Source organism: Eptatretus burgeri, chromosome 2, assembly GCF_056783735.1.
Source record: "Eptatretus burgeri isolate ZD-2024b chromosome 2, Ebu_testis_v1, whole genome shotgun sequence".
In the NCBI taxonomy this organism is placed as follows: Eukaryota; Metazoa; Chordata; class Myxini; order Myxiniformes; family Myxinidae; genus Eptatretus; species Eptatretus burgeri.
Genome location: NC_140962.1, coordinates 137,519,509 through 137,536,411, shown reverse-complemented (window position 1 = coordinate 137,536,411; position 16,903 = coordinate 137,519,509). Strand labels below are relative to the sequence as shown.

General features: G+C 49.5%; 1 protein-coding gene across 9 annotated transcripts; it reads right to left on the bottom strand.

Moving 5' to 3' along the window:
* Window positions 1-309: 309 nt before the first annotated feature.
* Window positions 310-16,661, bottom strand: BTBD9 (BTB domain containing 9). Of its 9 annotated transcripts, none has more exons than XM_085871434.1 (13): window positions 16,476-16,658; window positions 11,964-12,030; window positions 11,158-11,274; window positions 8,574-8,781; window positions 6,814-7,177; window positions 6,251-6,515; window positions 5,932-6,151; window positions 5,561-5,680; window positions 4,821-4,930; window positions 4,530-4,719; window positions 4,289-4,396; window positions 3,767-3,845; window positions 310-2,601 (listed from the first exon to the last, which is right to left on the bottom strand). In XM_085871434.1, exons 3-13 carry the CDS (start codon window positions 11,192-11,194, stop codon window positions 2,251-2,253), a joined length of 2,052 nt encoding a protein of 683 aa, XP_085727560.1. In that variant the 5' UTR covers window positions 11,195-11,274; window positions 11,964-12,030; window positions 16,476-16,658; the 3' UTR covers window positions 310-2,250. The 9 variants fall into 9 exon arrangements, with proteins under 9 accessions (XP_085727560.1, XP_085727563.1, XP_085727561.1 ...); XM_085871437.1 differs by having other exon boundaries at window positions 11,162-11,274; XM_085871435.1 differs by lacking the exon at window positions 16,476-16,658 and adding an exon at window positions 16,242-16,259.
* Between the last annotated feature and the right edge of the window lie 242 nt (window positions 16,662-16,903).

The window sequence follows — 16,903 nt, the reverse complement described above, 5'->3', positions numbered from 1 at the left end:
GTATCCTGCGTAGGAGCGGCAACCCATCCAGGATTGTACCCACTAGCTAAGGAGACTGCTAAGGAAGCACCAACGCTCTGCACAGAGTATGGTACGGATGGATGGATGGAACTCTGCTGTGAGATTCCTCCCCCCTCTCCAATGTTCCTTTTGTTCTGGTGGATCCTAATCCGTTCAGTATTCTATCTCTTCCACGAGCCTTGCTTTACTTTGAATAAAAAAACCCAGAAAACCATCATCCGATGGCAATGATGAATTTCATGCTTTGTTCGGACAAGTGGATGACTCATTTTCGATCAAGACAGAACGTCCAGGCAAAATATCGCTTTTAATAAGTGCATCATGAACTGAGGATTTTAAAATATGTACATCAAATAAAATTACTGTTCTTGCTGCAGTACAAATGTTTCATATTTTACACTTTGCAAGTCTGCATGCGACATGGCTCAAGAAACATGTTTGATGAAAAGAAAAAAAAAATTTTTTCAGACAAATCGATTGTCAACAAGTCAGGAGTAGTCAGATGAAAACATAACAGTAAAAAAAAAAAAAAAATCAAAACTGCACTGCTTTGCAAAATACTTAAAAAAAAATACACGTTTTCCTCTCTCTCGGTGATGACGAGGCGGCAAGAGTCAAACGACTTCCAACGATCTAGAGTCGTTTAAATACACAATACGTCGGACCATGCGATCCGAAACACAAACAACAGTAGTACAGGCACCATGAAAAATGGAAGGCAACGATGTAAGAGTTTCAACATTGGTATGCGTGTGTGCGCAGGTTGCGTGGTGCAAGGGCGTTTCCCCAACATAGTAGGGGTGGTGGCATTTCGCTCGAAGGAGGAAAACTTTTTGTCATTTTCTCTTGGCAGTGCAAGACAAGTGCAGCATCACGTGAAAAAAAAAACAAACAAACAAACACCATGCGAACAGAACATGCACCGCACGACTCAAATTCCGACATAGAGCCGAGCTGGCGAACTTAGAAGCTGACACGATTGGTGGAATGTGTGTGAGCCGTCCCCGGTTTAGGAGCTGCTGAGGTTGATTTAGTTTGTTTTGCCATTTGAAGCGGTACAAAGAAAGCTAGATCTTGCGTTTTGCTACACACCACTTTGAAGTGAAGCAAATTCAGAGTGAAAGACGACAGACGACAAATCGATCGAATTATTAACATATTGCAATCGAGGTAATTACGAGATAAATTCCACCCGCGATGCCCAGTCGTCGAGGGAAACACATTTGTCAAGTGAAACCTCGTTCAGGAGAAGTTGTAGATTTAAAAAAAAAAACAACATAGAATAGATTGTACATTATAGGACAATCATGTCACGAGACAATGGACAAATCAAACAAAGCATATGGGATTTGAACCTGGAATCCCAAGCAGCACGGGCTACGTGCTCGGACGGGAGCGAACAATCACGCCAACCCAAAGATTTTGCCGTGCAGCCGAAGGTATAAAAATACCGGATTAATCGATTCATTAATACACCATAATGTAATGCTCCAAAACGTCATTTCACGATTTTATATCGCTAGCACCGATCGATGGGTTTTCTCAAAATGATGCGACTGGTTGTCCTGTTTCGCATTCCATTTGGAACGCCGACCTGCTTTGCGATGCCCTGACCTCAGATTGAAATCCCATTGAAGGGCTCCATTTGTCCATTACCTCTTAACATCATGGTAATTCGTGCAAAACGCGTCGTACAAGGAGTGATCATCAAGGGTGTAGCCTGACAGTTGAAGGATAACAAATGTTCTGGTTATACATCATCGTTTTGCAACATTTTAAAATTGTGGAAAAAAAACAAAAAAAAAAAACCTTTTGTTTCTGTTCGGACACAAACTTGCTGATCACCTCTGGGAAATGCGAGTCCCTCCCTGAGCCTTAAACTAGAAGTCTTGAGTTTGAGAAGACGATAAACAGATGAAAGTTCGAGATTTTGCTCTACCTCATCACATGCGTAGTCGTGCGATTGAGTTGCCAGCCATTTCAGTTCGCGGAGATGCATGCCTTTGAAGAAACCACAGCAGTAACTTGGTAGAGTTAAAAATAATGTGTATATATATATATATAGATATATATATTAGGGCTTAGTTGTCAAATAGATTATTTTCTATCACCTCTTTCGTAAAATGGAACAAATTCCAATCAATCAGTCTTTTTGTAACACTTCATCTCTCCTCATTATAAACCACCGACATGCCTGTTACCACAAACGTTTGGAGGAATTAAGCTGTTCTACTCTTCCTTCGTGTTCTGAGCAGGAGTAGCGCTGCTGAGGGACGTGGCCTCTTCAGGTATTTGGTTCACAGCGAGGTGAGATGCGGGTGGAACAGGACCCGTCTCTTGGCTGTCATTAGCGGGTGACCGTCCGGTGGTGCGCATTGACTCGTCAATTTGACCTTGCGTGTCCGTCCCAGTCGTGAGGACTTCCTGCCTCTCAGTCGTCTCTTCTCGATCCGGATCACCGTCGGAAGTGGTCAGAGCATGCTGGAAGCTGGAAACGGCTTTCGGCATTGTCCCGACTGGAGCCGGTCCCTGGCCTACGTCAGATACGGCCGGACACTCAAAGTGCACACAGTGAAAGACCTGCGATTGCAGAAAGAGGGATGATGGTAGAATAATAAAAAAGTTTCGTACGGAATGGATTAGACGTGTCAAGGAATTTCTCAAGCACAAAAATCGATAAGCAGAATGGATTTCATTTGAGACTGCAATAAATTTCAATTCAAAACGCATAAATAAATTAACTGGAAGGGCACTCCTCGACGTCACCAGATATGCCTCCTTCCACATAATTACATCATTATACATACTTGTACCAAGTTCGACTTAAATCTCTGTCAAACCTAGATTCAAAATATTAAATAATTCTTGCTGCCAGACCATGCGTCCGATCAGGTTGAAATTTAAGACATATATTCTCCATGACTATGGCATCATAACTGTGACGTTTCACATCGATTGATGCAGTCAATCAAGAGAAAGGTTTTTAAAAAAAAAGATTTTCGTTCAATCTAATATTGCTGCCATACCATGTGACCGATTAATTTTTTGTGAACACCCTGGTATCCCCAAGGCTTGGGAAACGTGTGTGAAGTTTCCCCTCGATCTGTCAAGTCGTTCAGGAGAAGAAGATTTTTAATCCCCCCCCCCCCCCACAATACATTTAGCCCCAGATGACCTTCAAAAATTCTTACCGATCGGATATAGCATTCGATGTTTGCAATTATGATGTCATAATGAAGCCACCTCTGTATTCAAAAAATGAAATCACACTTATTTCCCATGGGGAGCACTTGACATGTGACAAGTTTCAATTTTTTTTTTCCTTGGTGTGGTGTTGGAGATGGAGGTCCAAAGTTTTTCCTTTTTTCAAACATGGATGCCACACGTGACATCGTAACATTCCACACGAGTGATCGTACATATGGTGAAAATTGTGTCAATCGGATAAGCGGTTGCAGAGAAAAGAGAAAATTAGCACAGACGTACGTACAACCCGAAAACATAACGCCACCAGAGGCATAAAAAAAAATAGTTCTTCACTCGAGCAGCAAGAACCAAATCCGTAGCGACTCAAACCTCAGCATTTGAGTGGTCGAGATGCGATTGCATTCAGGATTGCTTGCACAACTAGCCAGCAGGAATTCAAGCAAAGCCAGAGCAACAGCACTCCATAAAATGCCCCACAGCAGTCAAACTTTGCGCGAGGCAAACGACCACATACGACACAACCCATCCACAAACTCACCTCATTAGCGGTGTTATGCGTTCCGACGATGCGAATGAACGACACTGCGCACCTCGGAAATGTGATCCTTTGCCAAGACCTGCCATGGAACGACACAAGAAGCATGGCAAGCCATTCGATCACCTTCACACACGAAACACTGTTGGCGAGCACCCAAGAGTAGTGCACCGCGTTTAAGGCATTGGGAGATGGAGGGACTAAAGTTCGAAATTCCCCAAAATTATGAGTTTATAAGATCAGATCTTTCTGCAATTTTCTTGATTTCACATCGTTTGGTGACAAAATGCACCCTTAGGCAGCAACTACGACTTCCGAGTAATTTTTGTAAAAGCAACCATGTGTCATCAGCGTGGTTCCTTGACTGGCTTTGAAAAAAAAAAAAAAAAAATTACATGATGTCTCACACACAAAAAAAACAACATCAACAAAATAACAACATCAGCACAATTAAGAAGACAACTTCACGAAATGGTCTTCAGCATCCCCATCCTAACAACCACCACTCCCGATTTCCCTCCTTACTTGCAAGTCATGTTCATCCTATCGGCCACACGCGTCCACTGTTGAAGGTTGGTGGACACCTCTACATAGTACTTGTAACTGCGATCATCACAATCCCACAGCAGTAGTCTGAGATGTCAGGAAAACGAGGTGAAAGAGGGGGCAGGAAATCAATTTCACCATCCATGCTGATGCAAGTATAACGACGATAGTAAAACAAAAGGTTATACACACACAAGTTGCCATCTTGCGATCAACAAACCTCATGGAGGAGACGACGAATGGCTGAGCAAGCTGCACCACTATAGATCCGCTGCCGAGCTGATGGCACGTGTAGCCACAGTCCCAGTCGTAGTTGTTCGTGTCACCGTTGAGGAGCGCATTGCGACGCCGGCTCACGCCCTCGATAACGCTTGCGCTAGCCGCCACGGTTGCAACGTTTTCTGGCGGCACTGCAGAGCGCGTGGAGACATCGGCCGTAAAATGAGAAATGGGAAACTAGCCGACGTAGCCAACCGACTCGATGGTTCCGATTCAGACGTGCGTTACGTACCCAACAGTCCACCTTCCAGTACAAAGGATTTGTTGGAGTACATGCACTCGAGCGCAACCAGGTGGAAGACTTTGTTGACGGTGTTGTACGTGCCCATTACACGGATGTACCTGCACGTCGGAAAGAGACGTAGAAAGGCAGGTACCACATGCAAATAACCCACGAGCCACTGCACCGAGTCTCAAAAAAAAAACTCCTTTGCTCGATGCTATCAAGCCGGTCGCGCATTAATCGGCCTCAATAATTATTTGCAAAGGGGGGGGGGGTGGAACAATCCTGGATGGGTCGCCACTCATGGGATACTCAACTGGCTCACTCCCAGCTTTTGCAGACCTCAAAAGGACGACAGGCTGAATCAACCCACCTGGTGTTATTTTGGCATGGTCAGGGAACCAACTCCTTGAAAGAACCAACTCGGTCCAAATCCAAGTTGAAACCGCCTAACTGATCAAATGTCAAACACAGGGGACTTTAGAACCATTGCATATTCAAACGGCAAGGTGACGAGGCTTCTTGACCAACAACAAGACAATGAAAGACATCAACTCAGCAGCATTTCTCTTAAGAACAAGGTACATCGTTACTTATCCCTCCTCGTGTTACATATCAAGCACATCGTTCAAGCGTATTCGTGAAAATGTGCAGCCAGCTGTGCAAACCCAATCTTAGCACAATAACGACAGTCCAAGGATCAGAGGTTGAAATCAGGAGGCACATGCAAGAAGCTTGCCTTCACAAACCTGCACACACGTGCTGCGAAGAAGAGATTTTGCCAAGAACGGCAGAGGTGCTGGGTGTGGTCGACTACCCTGATCCAGTCCTGTTCATCAATTGACAGCTCCACGTAGTATGAATAGGACCTGGGTTAAGACACCAAGGTATTTTACGAGGCAAACAATGCTTTGACCAAAATAAATCGCCATTTTATTTTTTCACAGAAATGAGATAAAACCAACGTAAATTCCTTTAAGCATGCACGTGAAGTTTGAAGATTTTATTTTCAAGGTCGTTTCGTTCCTCCTACTTGTATGAAACCATCCCAATTGACTTATTATTCATATAATTCTTTGTAAGAAACCGTTCCAACTGCAATTGTACGAAACTATCCGACCTTGCGTCGCGGTCCCACAGCAGAAGACGAATGTGGTTGATGACGTACGGGCTGCCCAATTGCACCACAATTCCAAGGCTATCATCCTGGTCAATAGAGTGGCGCGAGAAACCATGGTCCAGGTCATACGACTGTGTGTCACCATCCAACAGGGTGGTCCTGAGCTCCCCTTGCACAACCTGTCCTCCGTGCCTCAACGTCGCAACGTTTTCATCTTTAACTGCAACAGCATGAAGAATTTAAAGAAGCCTTAAAGATTAAAATGAATGAATAAATAAATGGAAAACAGCAATGGGGTGAGCAACGAGGAGTCACCCACACAGCATGCCGCGATGATTGAGCTCCGAAGTGCACCGCTGGGTCTGATCTTGAATTGCATCGAGGATCGCATCCGGAGAAATGAGCCCCATGGGGCGCACCACATTCAGCAGGTCAGGGAGGCTCATGAGATGGAGGCGCACGGAGCTCATCACCCTGCCCGGATCCTCGTCGGGATTAGCACGGCTCCAGGTAATCACGGCCATAAAGATGTCACGCTCAGGAGCGTAGAAAGAGTCTCGACTCACGATGCTCAGGATTGCACTCTGTGGGGGGTCATCATACAAAAAACACGGGATTATTAAGACGGACGGAGACACCCCACTGAAAAATCAAGTCCTTTAATATTACACATTTCCGCAAAAAACAGTTAGAAAGTTTATCGAGGAAAAAAAAAAAAAAGAAGAAGTGCAGGAAGAACTTCTCTGACACTGCTTTCTCCCAACAACTTTGACCACCACGGCTTCCACAAACTGTGCATGTTCCCCTTCCATGACCGCCATTTTACTAAGGGAAGGGAAGAGTGAGTGAGTGAGCTGTACTCACTTTGTGAGCCATACTCACCAAGGAAAGGGAAGAGAATCCCTCGCTGTTGAGCACAGCGGTTGCGTTCCTGTCAATATATTGCACACAGTCATCTCGCAGCCGGCTCAGCGAGTACAGCCGTGCCGCATCGTACACAGTGCACACACTCTGCACTCCGAGAGTCGCACACAAGAACTCCGACAGTGCTTGCTCGAGCTCATTGAGGCCAAGGCGGTGAGCCAGGCCCAGCAGGTCGAGCAGCGATTCCTCGCCGATGCTGGGCAGGGACAAGCGGCCCGTGTAGATGTAGCGTAGTAGAAGAGCAAAGGCCTCCGCTGTGGCATCCTGCATGTGGACTTCAGCCTGCGGGGCGCTCTCCTTCATTCCCCCATAGAGCATCGCTCTGCCGGATATTGAAAGAACAGTGCATGGACTTCCTGATCATGTACAATGCATATGGTGAGTGCGTGTACAGACTGAGAACATGATGGTCAACCTGGTGCACAGGCATCTTGAGTAGCAGGACTCTGGGAGGGAGTTACTTTGACTACCTATGCAATTCGTCCTTTGTTTTTGTATTTATCGCAGTCTCATGGGCATACGACGGATTTTCACACATTTTACTAATCACGTTAAATAAATAATTAAAAGCTCCATCAAGTCTCTTTTGAACAGGGAACGACCATCTGATCTCACGGTAACACAATTGGCGAGACTCTGTGCATATGTGCTTCGCAGAACCCGTTTCAAATCATAATGTGCGTGCGATGAGCAAGAGGGGATACTATGCATGCGAGACGTGGAAATGAAGGAAAGAGCAATAGGTGGATGCGGACCAATCGGTGCTGGTACACGAGTCAGATCAGTTGCTTCGCGACATCAAAACAAGATCAGTGCGTGTATTACCTCTGCCACCGAAGGTGGATGGAGGTTATGTTTTCACCCGTGTCTGCGAGCAGGATATCACAAAAAAAAGTTTTGGACGAAACTTGGTGGACAGGCTCGGTATGTGACAAGGACAAATCGATTCGATTTTCATGAAGACCTGGATCCATATACGAGAATTAATTTCACCAAGTGATTCTTCGCTATTGAGAGATGGGGCCAAGAGCGATGTATAAGCATGATAACCTCAAAAAGTTGTGGAGTTATGACAAAACTGTGTGTACGAGTTGGAAAGGTGACGAGAACAAGCAGATCCAATTTTGGTTCAGGTCGGGATTCAGATCAGTGGGATGCACAATTTAAACTGTTCAGCCTGGCGGAGGTATGCGCTCTACCGAGTGCCGTTCGGTTTCGCCAAGTGTTGCTCTACGAGTGATTTTTCATTTGTTTGTCGCGCTACTCCTCTGACAGTTGTGGGCCAACGACATCCAGACTTGCTCCAGAGGATCAGCATCACCCCGATTAGTGTAAAGGGGTGTTTTTCATCGTTGCCAGTGGTCTCGGGGAGAGGGGGAGGGGATGCAAATTCTCTTTGCAAATGTGTATCGTATAGCACCTCCTCTAGGTGGGGGAGGGTATTACAAGTCTCCACCATTTACAGTGAAGTGAGGTGTTTTGAATTATGAGCAGTTGGTATGTTTTTGCTTCATGCACATAACCCGGTTATTTTTTTTGTTTGCGTATCCAGAGTTGTCAGTTGCCTATACACCACTCAAAATAAAGGTATGCATCAGAAGAATGCGTTGTACGTTTGGAACGAGATCGCCCGTAGGGCGGGTACTCTGCTCGTCGTGTTAAAACATGATCAACGTAAAACAGTTTTATCCGACACAAATATTATGACAATGACACACCGAAAATACTCGCATCGCGAAGCAAGCACAATGCGGTGGGCAGGGAAGGGTCGTCCTTCCACCACGAACGTGACATCCGTGTGTTCCTGGCCTTGCTGCAACGTGCCCAGATCTCGAGAGAGAAGCCGCACGTGGTCCACCTCGCCGGAAGACGAGTAACCATGCAGCTGATGGCTGTCGCTCATTGCAAGCACGTACTCCCCACACCCTGCAGACCATGCCACATCGGATCACATGGGATGAATATACAGAAGCAACGACATGCCAAGTGGAGGTAGATAGATATTGATGAAAACAAATAATTATATAAGCACAAAGCTATTGGTTCACGAAAAAAAACAAGTGACCACTATATTCGTTATTGCATCTGTCTGTCTCTGTCTGTCTGGAAGTCTGTGGCCGACACATTTGGTTGTTACTTGTCCAATCTCAACCAAATCTACCAGAACAAAGGGTCATTGTTGCTATTTTTCCAACAAGAAAAGGTTGTCGCTATTTGGTTAGCCCCCCACCCCTCTCCTGGGGGTTCCGAAGTTGGGGCCGACACAGATTCTTGACATAAATGTGCGCCGTGTAGCAACGTTGCCCGTGAGTGGTAAGAAAGGGTGTTACGAGTGATGCTTCAGAACCCCCGATTGTATCACGAGTAAGAAGAGGAACCTCCTTTCGCCTTATTTTCACACTCGCTTAGCCTATGCTGCTTAAGACTCGACTGCAAAAAAAAATCTGGAGGAATTCCCATGTTTCATTGCCTTTATCCGCCCTGGAAAAAAAAACACCATATTATGTGGCATACATTGCAGTTTGAACATTGTGACAAAAGCAACTAGAACGGCACTCGGTGGAGCGTATTCTTCCGCCAGGTTGAACAGTTTACGTTTTGTATCCCAATAAGCCAGACCTGAATCCAGACCTGAACCAAAAGTGAATCACCTTATTCTCGTCACCTAACCCAGCTCATCCACAACTTTTTGAGACATCATGCTATACATAGATTTTGGCCCCATCTCTCAATGGTGAAGAAGCACTTTAAAAAAATTTTTTTTCATATGCAGATCCGGATCGTCACCAAAAATCGAATCAATTTGTCCTCGTCACACACCCAACCCGCGCACCAAGTTTCGTCTGAATCCTTCCACGACTTTTTGAGATATCCTGCTCACGGACAAACAAACAAGAAAGACGTCGTGCATAGCATGACACTTGCAAAAATCCATAAAACAAATTTGACCTTAAAAAAAATACATTTGGTGGTTGAGAATCCGATGACCATATGTGCAAACCCTCTTCAAATTTCAAGTCAATGGGATGAAAATTGAGGATTTTGGAAAGTTCACCCAAGTTTTTTTTTTTTCTTTCCTCTTTTCTTATATACACTGTCAAGGTTCGTATGAGAGCGAACACACAGAACGTACAACAAGGGGAGCAGTAGACAAGAGGGTTGGGAGAGGGATGGGGTGGGGAACACGGGGTGTACAAGATGGAAACTACAGGGACTTTCAGGTCCCCACACAACAGGGACTTTCAAGAAGGAAAGCAGGGAATTTGAAGGAGGTGGGTTTGGGGTGGATTAGCGGGGGTAGAAAAGATCGTGGTTTTGGATGGGGGAAGATCAGAGATGGTGGTAAGTTGTTGATCTTTGGCCTGTGTGTTGACCTCAAAAGTAATTGGTTGTGGAATTTAGTGATCTGAAATAAAAGTCCTCTTCAATTTTCAAGTCAATTGGATGAAAATTGAGGATGTTAGAAAGTACAACGAAGTTGTTGACCTTTGGCCTCTGTTTAACTCCAAAAAAAAAAACAAAAAAAAACAAAAAAAACAATTGGTGGTTGAATTCAGTGAACGAATACGCAACTCCTCTTCAAATTTCAAGTCAATCAGATGAAAACCGACAATCTGAGAAATTCATCCCATGATGATGACATCAAAATTTATTGGTTGTTGAATTCGATGACCTGATTTGCAAATCCTGTTCAAATTTGTAGTCAATTGGATGAAAATTGTGGATTTTAGAAACTTGACCTTCGTTGACCTCAAAACTAATGTGTGGTTGAATTCAGTGACATACAATGCAAACCCTGTTCAAATTTCAGGTAAATCAAATGAAAATTAATGATTTTAGAAGTATATCAAATTTGTTGACCTCTTGACCTCAAAATCAAAAGGCTTCTTGCTTTTGGCGAACTTGACCATTTCGTGAAGATCGGTTCAAAATTGTGACCTGTCGGCGATTGAGACACAGACAGACTCACAGATCAGACCAACCAACATACTTCGTAATCTTCAATTTCACAAGTCACAAACAAAGGCAGACAGACGGACAGACGGACAGGGGTGAAAACACAACCTCTGTCCACCTTCAGTGGCGGAGGTAACAACGGCAGCTCTTCAAATCCAAGCTGCAATAAAACTTGAAACCGAGGATTAACATCCGTTTTCACATCCCTCAAACTTCCGCAATAAAGAGGAAACTTGGCCGAACACACTTTTGCTCCAAGTCTTTCACGAACAGGGTAACTTGGCCTGGCGTCCGATTGAAGGTGTCGGAATTTGTAATTGGTTCAGGGTGCCAGCGACAGCTCACCTACTTTTCGTGACACACACTGCAAGATCTTCAGCATCCACCGACGAGCAGTGCTGGCAGACAGTACACCCAGTCGAACGTCCTTCCGATGGAGGACGCAAACATCGATCCCTCGCCCTACATGTGCAACACCAGGGTGAGAGATTACAGCCGTGTCTGGACTCAGACCCAGACTTAGGACAGCTCAAAGGAAAGCGTGCATACCTTCTGGAATATTTTTGCCAACCCTCGTACTACGAAACAGCCAAACAGGAATTTTGATCTTGTTGTCACATCACTCCAGAGTCGAGATGTTTCTTTCGAAGGGATGTCAAGGGCAGAATGCGCCCAAGGACAAGACCTCACGGACGTGTGCTTCTCATTTTGAAGCACCGTACTCTGTTATAGAGCGTCGGTGCCGCCCAAGCAATATCTTGGCAAGGGTTAAACTGGGTGGTTTGCCATTGACTTCCCAGCCGTAGTTAGGGCGGGAATTTGTAATTTGGTCAGGGTGCCGGTGATAGTTCACACCTACCCTTCATGATCCGTGGCATCTTTAACATTCACCAACTAATGCTTGCAAGATGGGACATCCGTTTTGTGTCCACCCGAGGGACGGCACACACACATTGAAGAATCATCCTGCCAGTGAAACACCAGGATGGCAGTTTATAGCTTGGTCGGGATTCAAAACCAGGCTAGACAACTTAGAGGAGAGAGTGTGTTCCTGTAGACTCGAGGCCATCTTGCCAGCCGTCGTCGATGTGTGTCGCGGAATGCAAAAGGGGCTAACCCACCATATCAAACAGAAAATGAGGAAACCTCACCTTCATCACTTCCGATTGATCTGTTTTAACTCCAAACAGTGGACGTGATATTAAGAAAATACTGTACCTGGAAAAAAAAAAGATCACGATAATCTCAACGTCTTCTCCAGAACCATCGACATGCTACAAGTACGCAGAGAATGAAGGGAGGAAAAGTGATACAAGGAAGGAGGGTCATGGAAAAAAGAATGTGAAGGCAAAGGAGTGGAGAAGAGAGATGAGAGGAGGGGAGGAGGAGGAGGGGTGGAGGGGGTGGGGAAGGGAGTGGAGAGGGGGGGGGGAGGAGGAGGGGTGGAGGGGGTGGGGAAGGGAGTGGAGAGGGAGAGAGGAGGAGGAGGGGTGGAGGAGGAGGAGGAGGAGGGGTGGAGGAGGAGGAGGAGGAGGAGGAGGGGTGGTGGGGTGGAGAAGGGAGTGGGGTGGTGAGAGAAGCGAGTGGGGGGGTGGTGAGAGAAGCGAGTGGGGGGGGTGGTGAGAGAAGCGAGTGGGGGGTGGTGAGAGAAGCGAGTGGGGGGGTGGTGAGAGAAGCGAGTGGGGGGTGGTGATAGAAGCGAGTGGGGGGTGGTGAGAGAAGCGAGTGGGAGGGGGTGAGAAGCGAGTGGGAGGGGGTGAGAAGCGAGTGGGAGGGGTGAGAGAAGGGAGTGGGAGGGGGTGAGAGAAGGGAGTGGGAGGGGGTGAGAGAAGGGAGTGGGAGGGGGTGAGAGAAGGGAGTGGGAGGGGGTGAGAGAAGGGAGTGGGAGGGGGTGAGAGAAGGGAGTGGGAGGGGGTGAGAGAAGGGAGTGGGAGGGGGTGAGAGAAGGGAGTGGGAGGGGGTGAGAGAAGGGAGTGGGGGGGTGAGAGAAGGGAGTGGGGGGTGAGAGAAGGGAGTGGGGGGGGGTGAGAGAAGCGAGTGGGAGGGGGTAAAGAGAAGCGAGTGGGAGGGGGTAAAGAGAAGCGAGTGGGGGGGGGGTGAGAGAAGGGAGTGGGGGGGTGAGAGAAGGGAGTGGGGGGGTGAGAGAAGCGAGTGGGAGGGGGTAAAGAGAAGCGAGTGGGGGGGTGAGAGAAGCGAGTGGGGGGGTGAGAGAAGCAAGTGGGGGGGTGAGAGAAGCGAGTGGGGGGTGAGAGAAGCGAGTGGGGGGGTGAGAGAAGCGAGTGGGAGGGTGAGAGAAGCGAGTGGGAGGGGGGTGAGAGAAGCGAGTGGGAGGGGGGTGAGAGAAGCGAGTGGGAGGGGGTGAGAGAAGCGAGTAGGAGGGGGGTGAGAGAAGCGAGTGGGAGGGGGGTGAGAGAAGCGAGTGGGAGGGGGGTGAGAGAAGCGAGTGGGAGGGGGGTGAGAGGAGCGAGTGGGGGGTGAGAGGAGCGAGTGGGGGGTGAGAGGAGCGAGTGGGGGGGTGAGAGGAGCGAGTGGGGGGTGAGAGGAGCGAGTGGTGGAGGGTGGGGAGAAGGCAGTGGTGAGGGGTGGAGAAGGGAGTGGTGAGGGGTGGAGAAGGGAGTGGTGAGGGGTGGAGAAGGGAGTGGTGAGGGGTGGAGAAGGGAGTGGTGAGGGGTGGAGAAGGGAGTGGTGAGGGGTGGAGAAGGGAGTGGTGAGGGGTGGAGAAGGGAGTGGTGAGGGGTGGAGAAGGGAGTGGTGAGGGGTGGAGAAGGGAGTGGTGAGGGGTGGAGAAGGGAGTGGTGAGGGGTGGAGAAGGGAGTGGTGAGGGGTGGAGAAGGGAGTGGTGAGGGGTGGAGAAGGGAGTGGTGAGGGGTGGAGAAGGGAGTGGTGAGGGGTGGAGAAGGGAGTGGTGAGGGGTGGAGAAGGGAGTGCTGGGGGGTGGAGAAGGGAGTGGTGGGGGGTGGAGAAGGGAGTGGTGGGGGGTGGAGAAGGGAGTGGTGGGGGGTGGAGAAGGGAGTGGTGGGGGGTGGAGAAGGGAGTGGTGGGGGGTGGAGAAGGGAGTGGTGGGGGGTGGAGAAGGGAGTGGTGGGGGGTGGAGAAGGGAGTGGTGGGGGGTGGAGAAGGGAGTGGTGAGGGGTGGAGAAGGGAGTGGTGAGGGGTGGAGAAGGGAGTGCTGGGGGTGGAGAAGGGAGTGGTGGGGGGTGGAGAAGGGAGTGGTGGGGGGTGGAGAAGGGAGTGGTGGGGGTGGAGAAGGGAGTGGTGAGGGGTGGAGAAGGGAGTGGTGAGGGGTGGAGAAGGGAGTGGTGAGGGGTGGAGAAGGGAGTGGTGAGGGGTGGAGAAGGGAGTGGTGAGGGGTGGAGAAGGGAGTGGTGAGGGGTGGAGAAGGGAGTGGTGAGGGGTGGAGAAGGGAGTGGTGAGGGGTGGAGAAGGGAGTGGTGAGGGGTGGAGAAGGGAGTGGTGAGGGGTGGAGAAGGGAGTGGTGAGGGGTGGAGAAGGGAGTGCTGGGGGGTGGAGAAGGGAGTGGTGGGGGGTGGAGAAGGGAGTGGTGGGGGGTGGAGAAGGGAGTGGTGGGGGGTGGAGAAGGGAGTGGTGGGGGGTGGAGAAGGGAGTGGTGGGGGGTGGAGAAGGGAGTGGTGGGGGGTGGAGAAGGGAGTGGTGGGGGGTGGAGAAGGGAGTGGTGGGGGGTGGAGAAGGGAGTGGTGGGGGGTGGAGAAGGGAGTGGTGAGGGGTGGAGAAGGGAGTGGTGAGGGGTGGAGAAGGGAGTGCTGGGGGGTGGAGAAGGGAGTGGTGGGGGTGGAGAAGGGAGTGGTGGGGGGTGGAGAAGGGAGTGGTGGGGGGTGGAGAAGGGAGTGGTGGGGGTGGAGAAGGGAGTGGTGGGGGTGGAGAAGGGAGTGGTGGGGGGTGGAGAAGGGAGTGGTGGGGGGTGGAGAAGGGAGTGGTGGGGGGTGGAGAAGGGAGTGGTGGGGGGTGGAGAAGAGAGTGCTGGGGGGTGGAGAAGGGAGTGCTGGGGGTGGAGAAGGGAGTGCTGGGGGTGGAGAAGGGAGTGCTGGGGGGTGGAGAAGGGAGTGCTGGGGGGTGGAGAAGGGAGTGCTGGGGGGTGGAGAAGGGAGTGCTGGGGGGTGGAGAAGGGAGTGCTGGGGGGTGGAGAAGGGAGTGCTGGGGGGTGGAGAAGGGAGTGCTGGGGGGTGGAGAAGGGAGTGCTGGGGGGTGGAGAAGGGAGTGCTGGGGGGTGGAGAAGGGAGTGCTGGGGGGTGGAGAAGGGAGTGCTGGGGGGTGGAGAAGGGAGTGCTGGGGGGTGGAGAAGGGAGTGCTGGGGGGTGGAGAAGGGAGTGCTGGGGGGTGGAGAAGGGAGTGCTGGGGGGTGGAGAAGGGAGTGCTGGGGGGTGGAGAAGGGAGTGCTGGGGGGTGGAGAAGGGAGTGCTGGGGGGTGGAGAAGGGAGTGCTGGGGGGTGGAGAAGCGAGTGCTGGGGGTGGAGAAGCGAGTGCTGGGGGGTGGAGAAGCGAGTGCTGGGGGGTGGAGAAGCGAGTGCTGGGGGTGGAGAAGCGAGTGCTGGGGGGTGGAGAAGCGAGTGCTGGGGGGTGGAGAAGCGAGTGCTGGGGGGTGGAGAAGCGAGTGCTGGGGGTGGAGAAGCGAGTGCTGGGGGTGGAGAAGCGAGTGCAGGGGGTGGAGAAGCGAGTGCTGGGGGGTGGAGAAGCGAGTGCTGGGGGGTGGAGAAGCGAGTGCTGGGGGGTGGAGAAGCGAGTGCTGGGGGGTGGAGAAGCGAGTGCTGGGGGTGGAGAAGCGAGTGCTGGGGGGTGGAGAAGCGAGTGCTGGGGGGTGGAGAAGCGAGTGCTGGGGGGTGGAGAAGCGAGTGCTGGGGGTGGAGAAGCGAGTGCTGGGGGTGGAGAAGCGAGTGCTGGGGGGTGGAGAAGCGAGTGCTGGGGGGTGGAGAAGCGAGTGCTGGGGGGTGGAGAAGCGAGTGCTGGGGGTGGAGAAGCGAGTGCTGGGGGGTGGAGAAGGGAGTGCTGGGGGGTGGAGAAGCGAGTGGTGGGAGAAGCGAGTGGTGGGAGAAGCGAGTGGTGGGAGGAGAAGCGAGTGGTTTGTAGAAACTGAGGGGCGAGTGAGAAGTTAGTGGGGGGGGGGGGGTAATCTCTATCGAAGGAACATTATAATTTATAGGTCACTGGATAGAAACGTCATCACCAAAACACACAGAGTAGGATGGCGATAATCAGATGGAGTAGTGAGGATAATGGGGGGAGGGGGGTAATGAAGGTAACTGCCTGTAATGGTTGGACCGTACAGTAGACCAAACATGATCAGTTATAAATCCGTTTGTATAAACAAAACGACGTTTGATCACATTCCCTCCACCACAGGTGTGTGTCCAACCAAACGAGGTATTTATCACCTCCTCCATAACGTTATTTATTTATCAAAGTGCTCGGATTACCTCAGGTTTGTGGACGTGAACATTAATATAAACATATACACAACACGTACGAATAGAACGGTGAAGAGTGGAGAGAGGGGGGAACGTCGGACGAGGAGACACGAAAACGAAGAGAACGTCAGGAGAAAGTGACCATACAACTCGAACTCCGTCTCGCAAAGAGAGAACGACGAAATGTACAAGATTCACCGATGACGATTTGAAGGATCCCGAACGAGGTTTCAACAAACATACCGAAATATCTCAGTTTCAGAAGATCCAACCGTCTTATTTCTTCCTCATTCCTTCCTCATTCATTGACCACAATTATTCTTGTGAAGATCCATAAACACTCGATACAGGTTGCTATTTCAAACCAGTGCGAGAGACGATGATGAACCTGACGTTGGATATTAAAAATTTATCTACTTTTACGAAATCGGAAGAAAACATGACAGCAGCGAACATTTTACTAACAGCCATACACCGCTCCGGATCATTTCTTTTTTTAAATTCTTTTTTTTTTAATATAACTAAAACGATAATTTATTCCTGCTTTGCCCGATAAGTTGATGACGAATCATTTGCGCATTTTTGCGAAATCAGCCTCCATCGAATTAAAAAAAAAAAAGGTAACCATCCGAGTCATTTAAAATATTATATACACCTCAAGATGCTCGGAG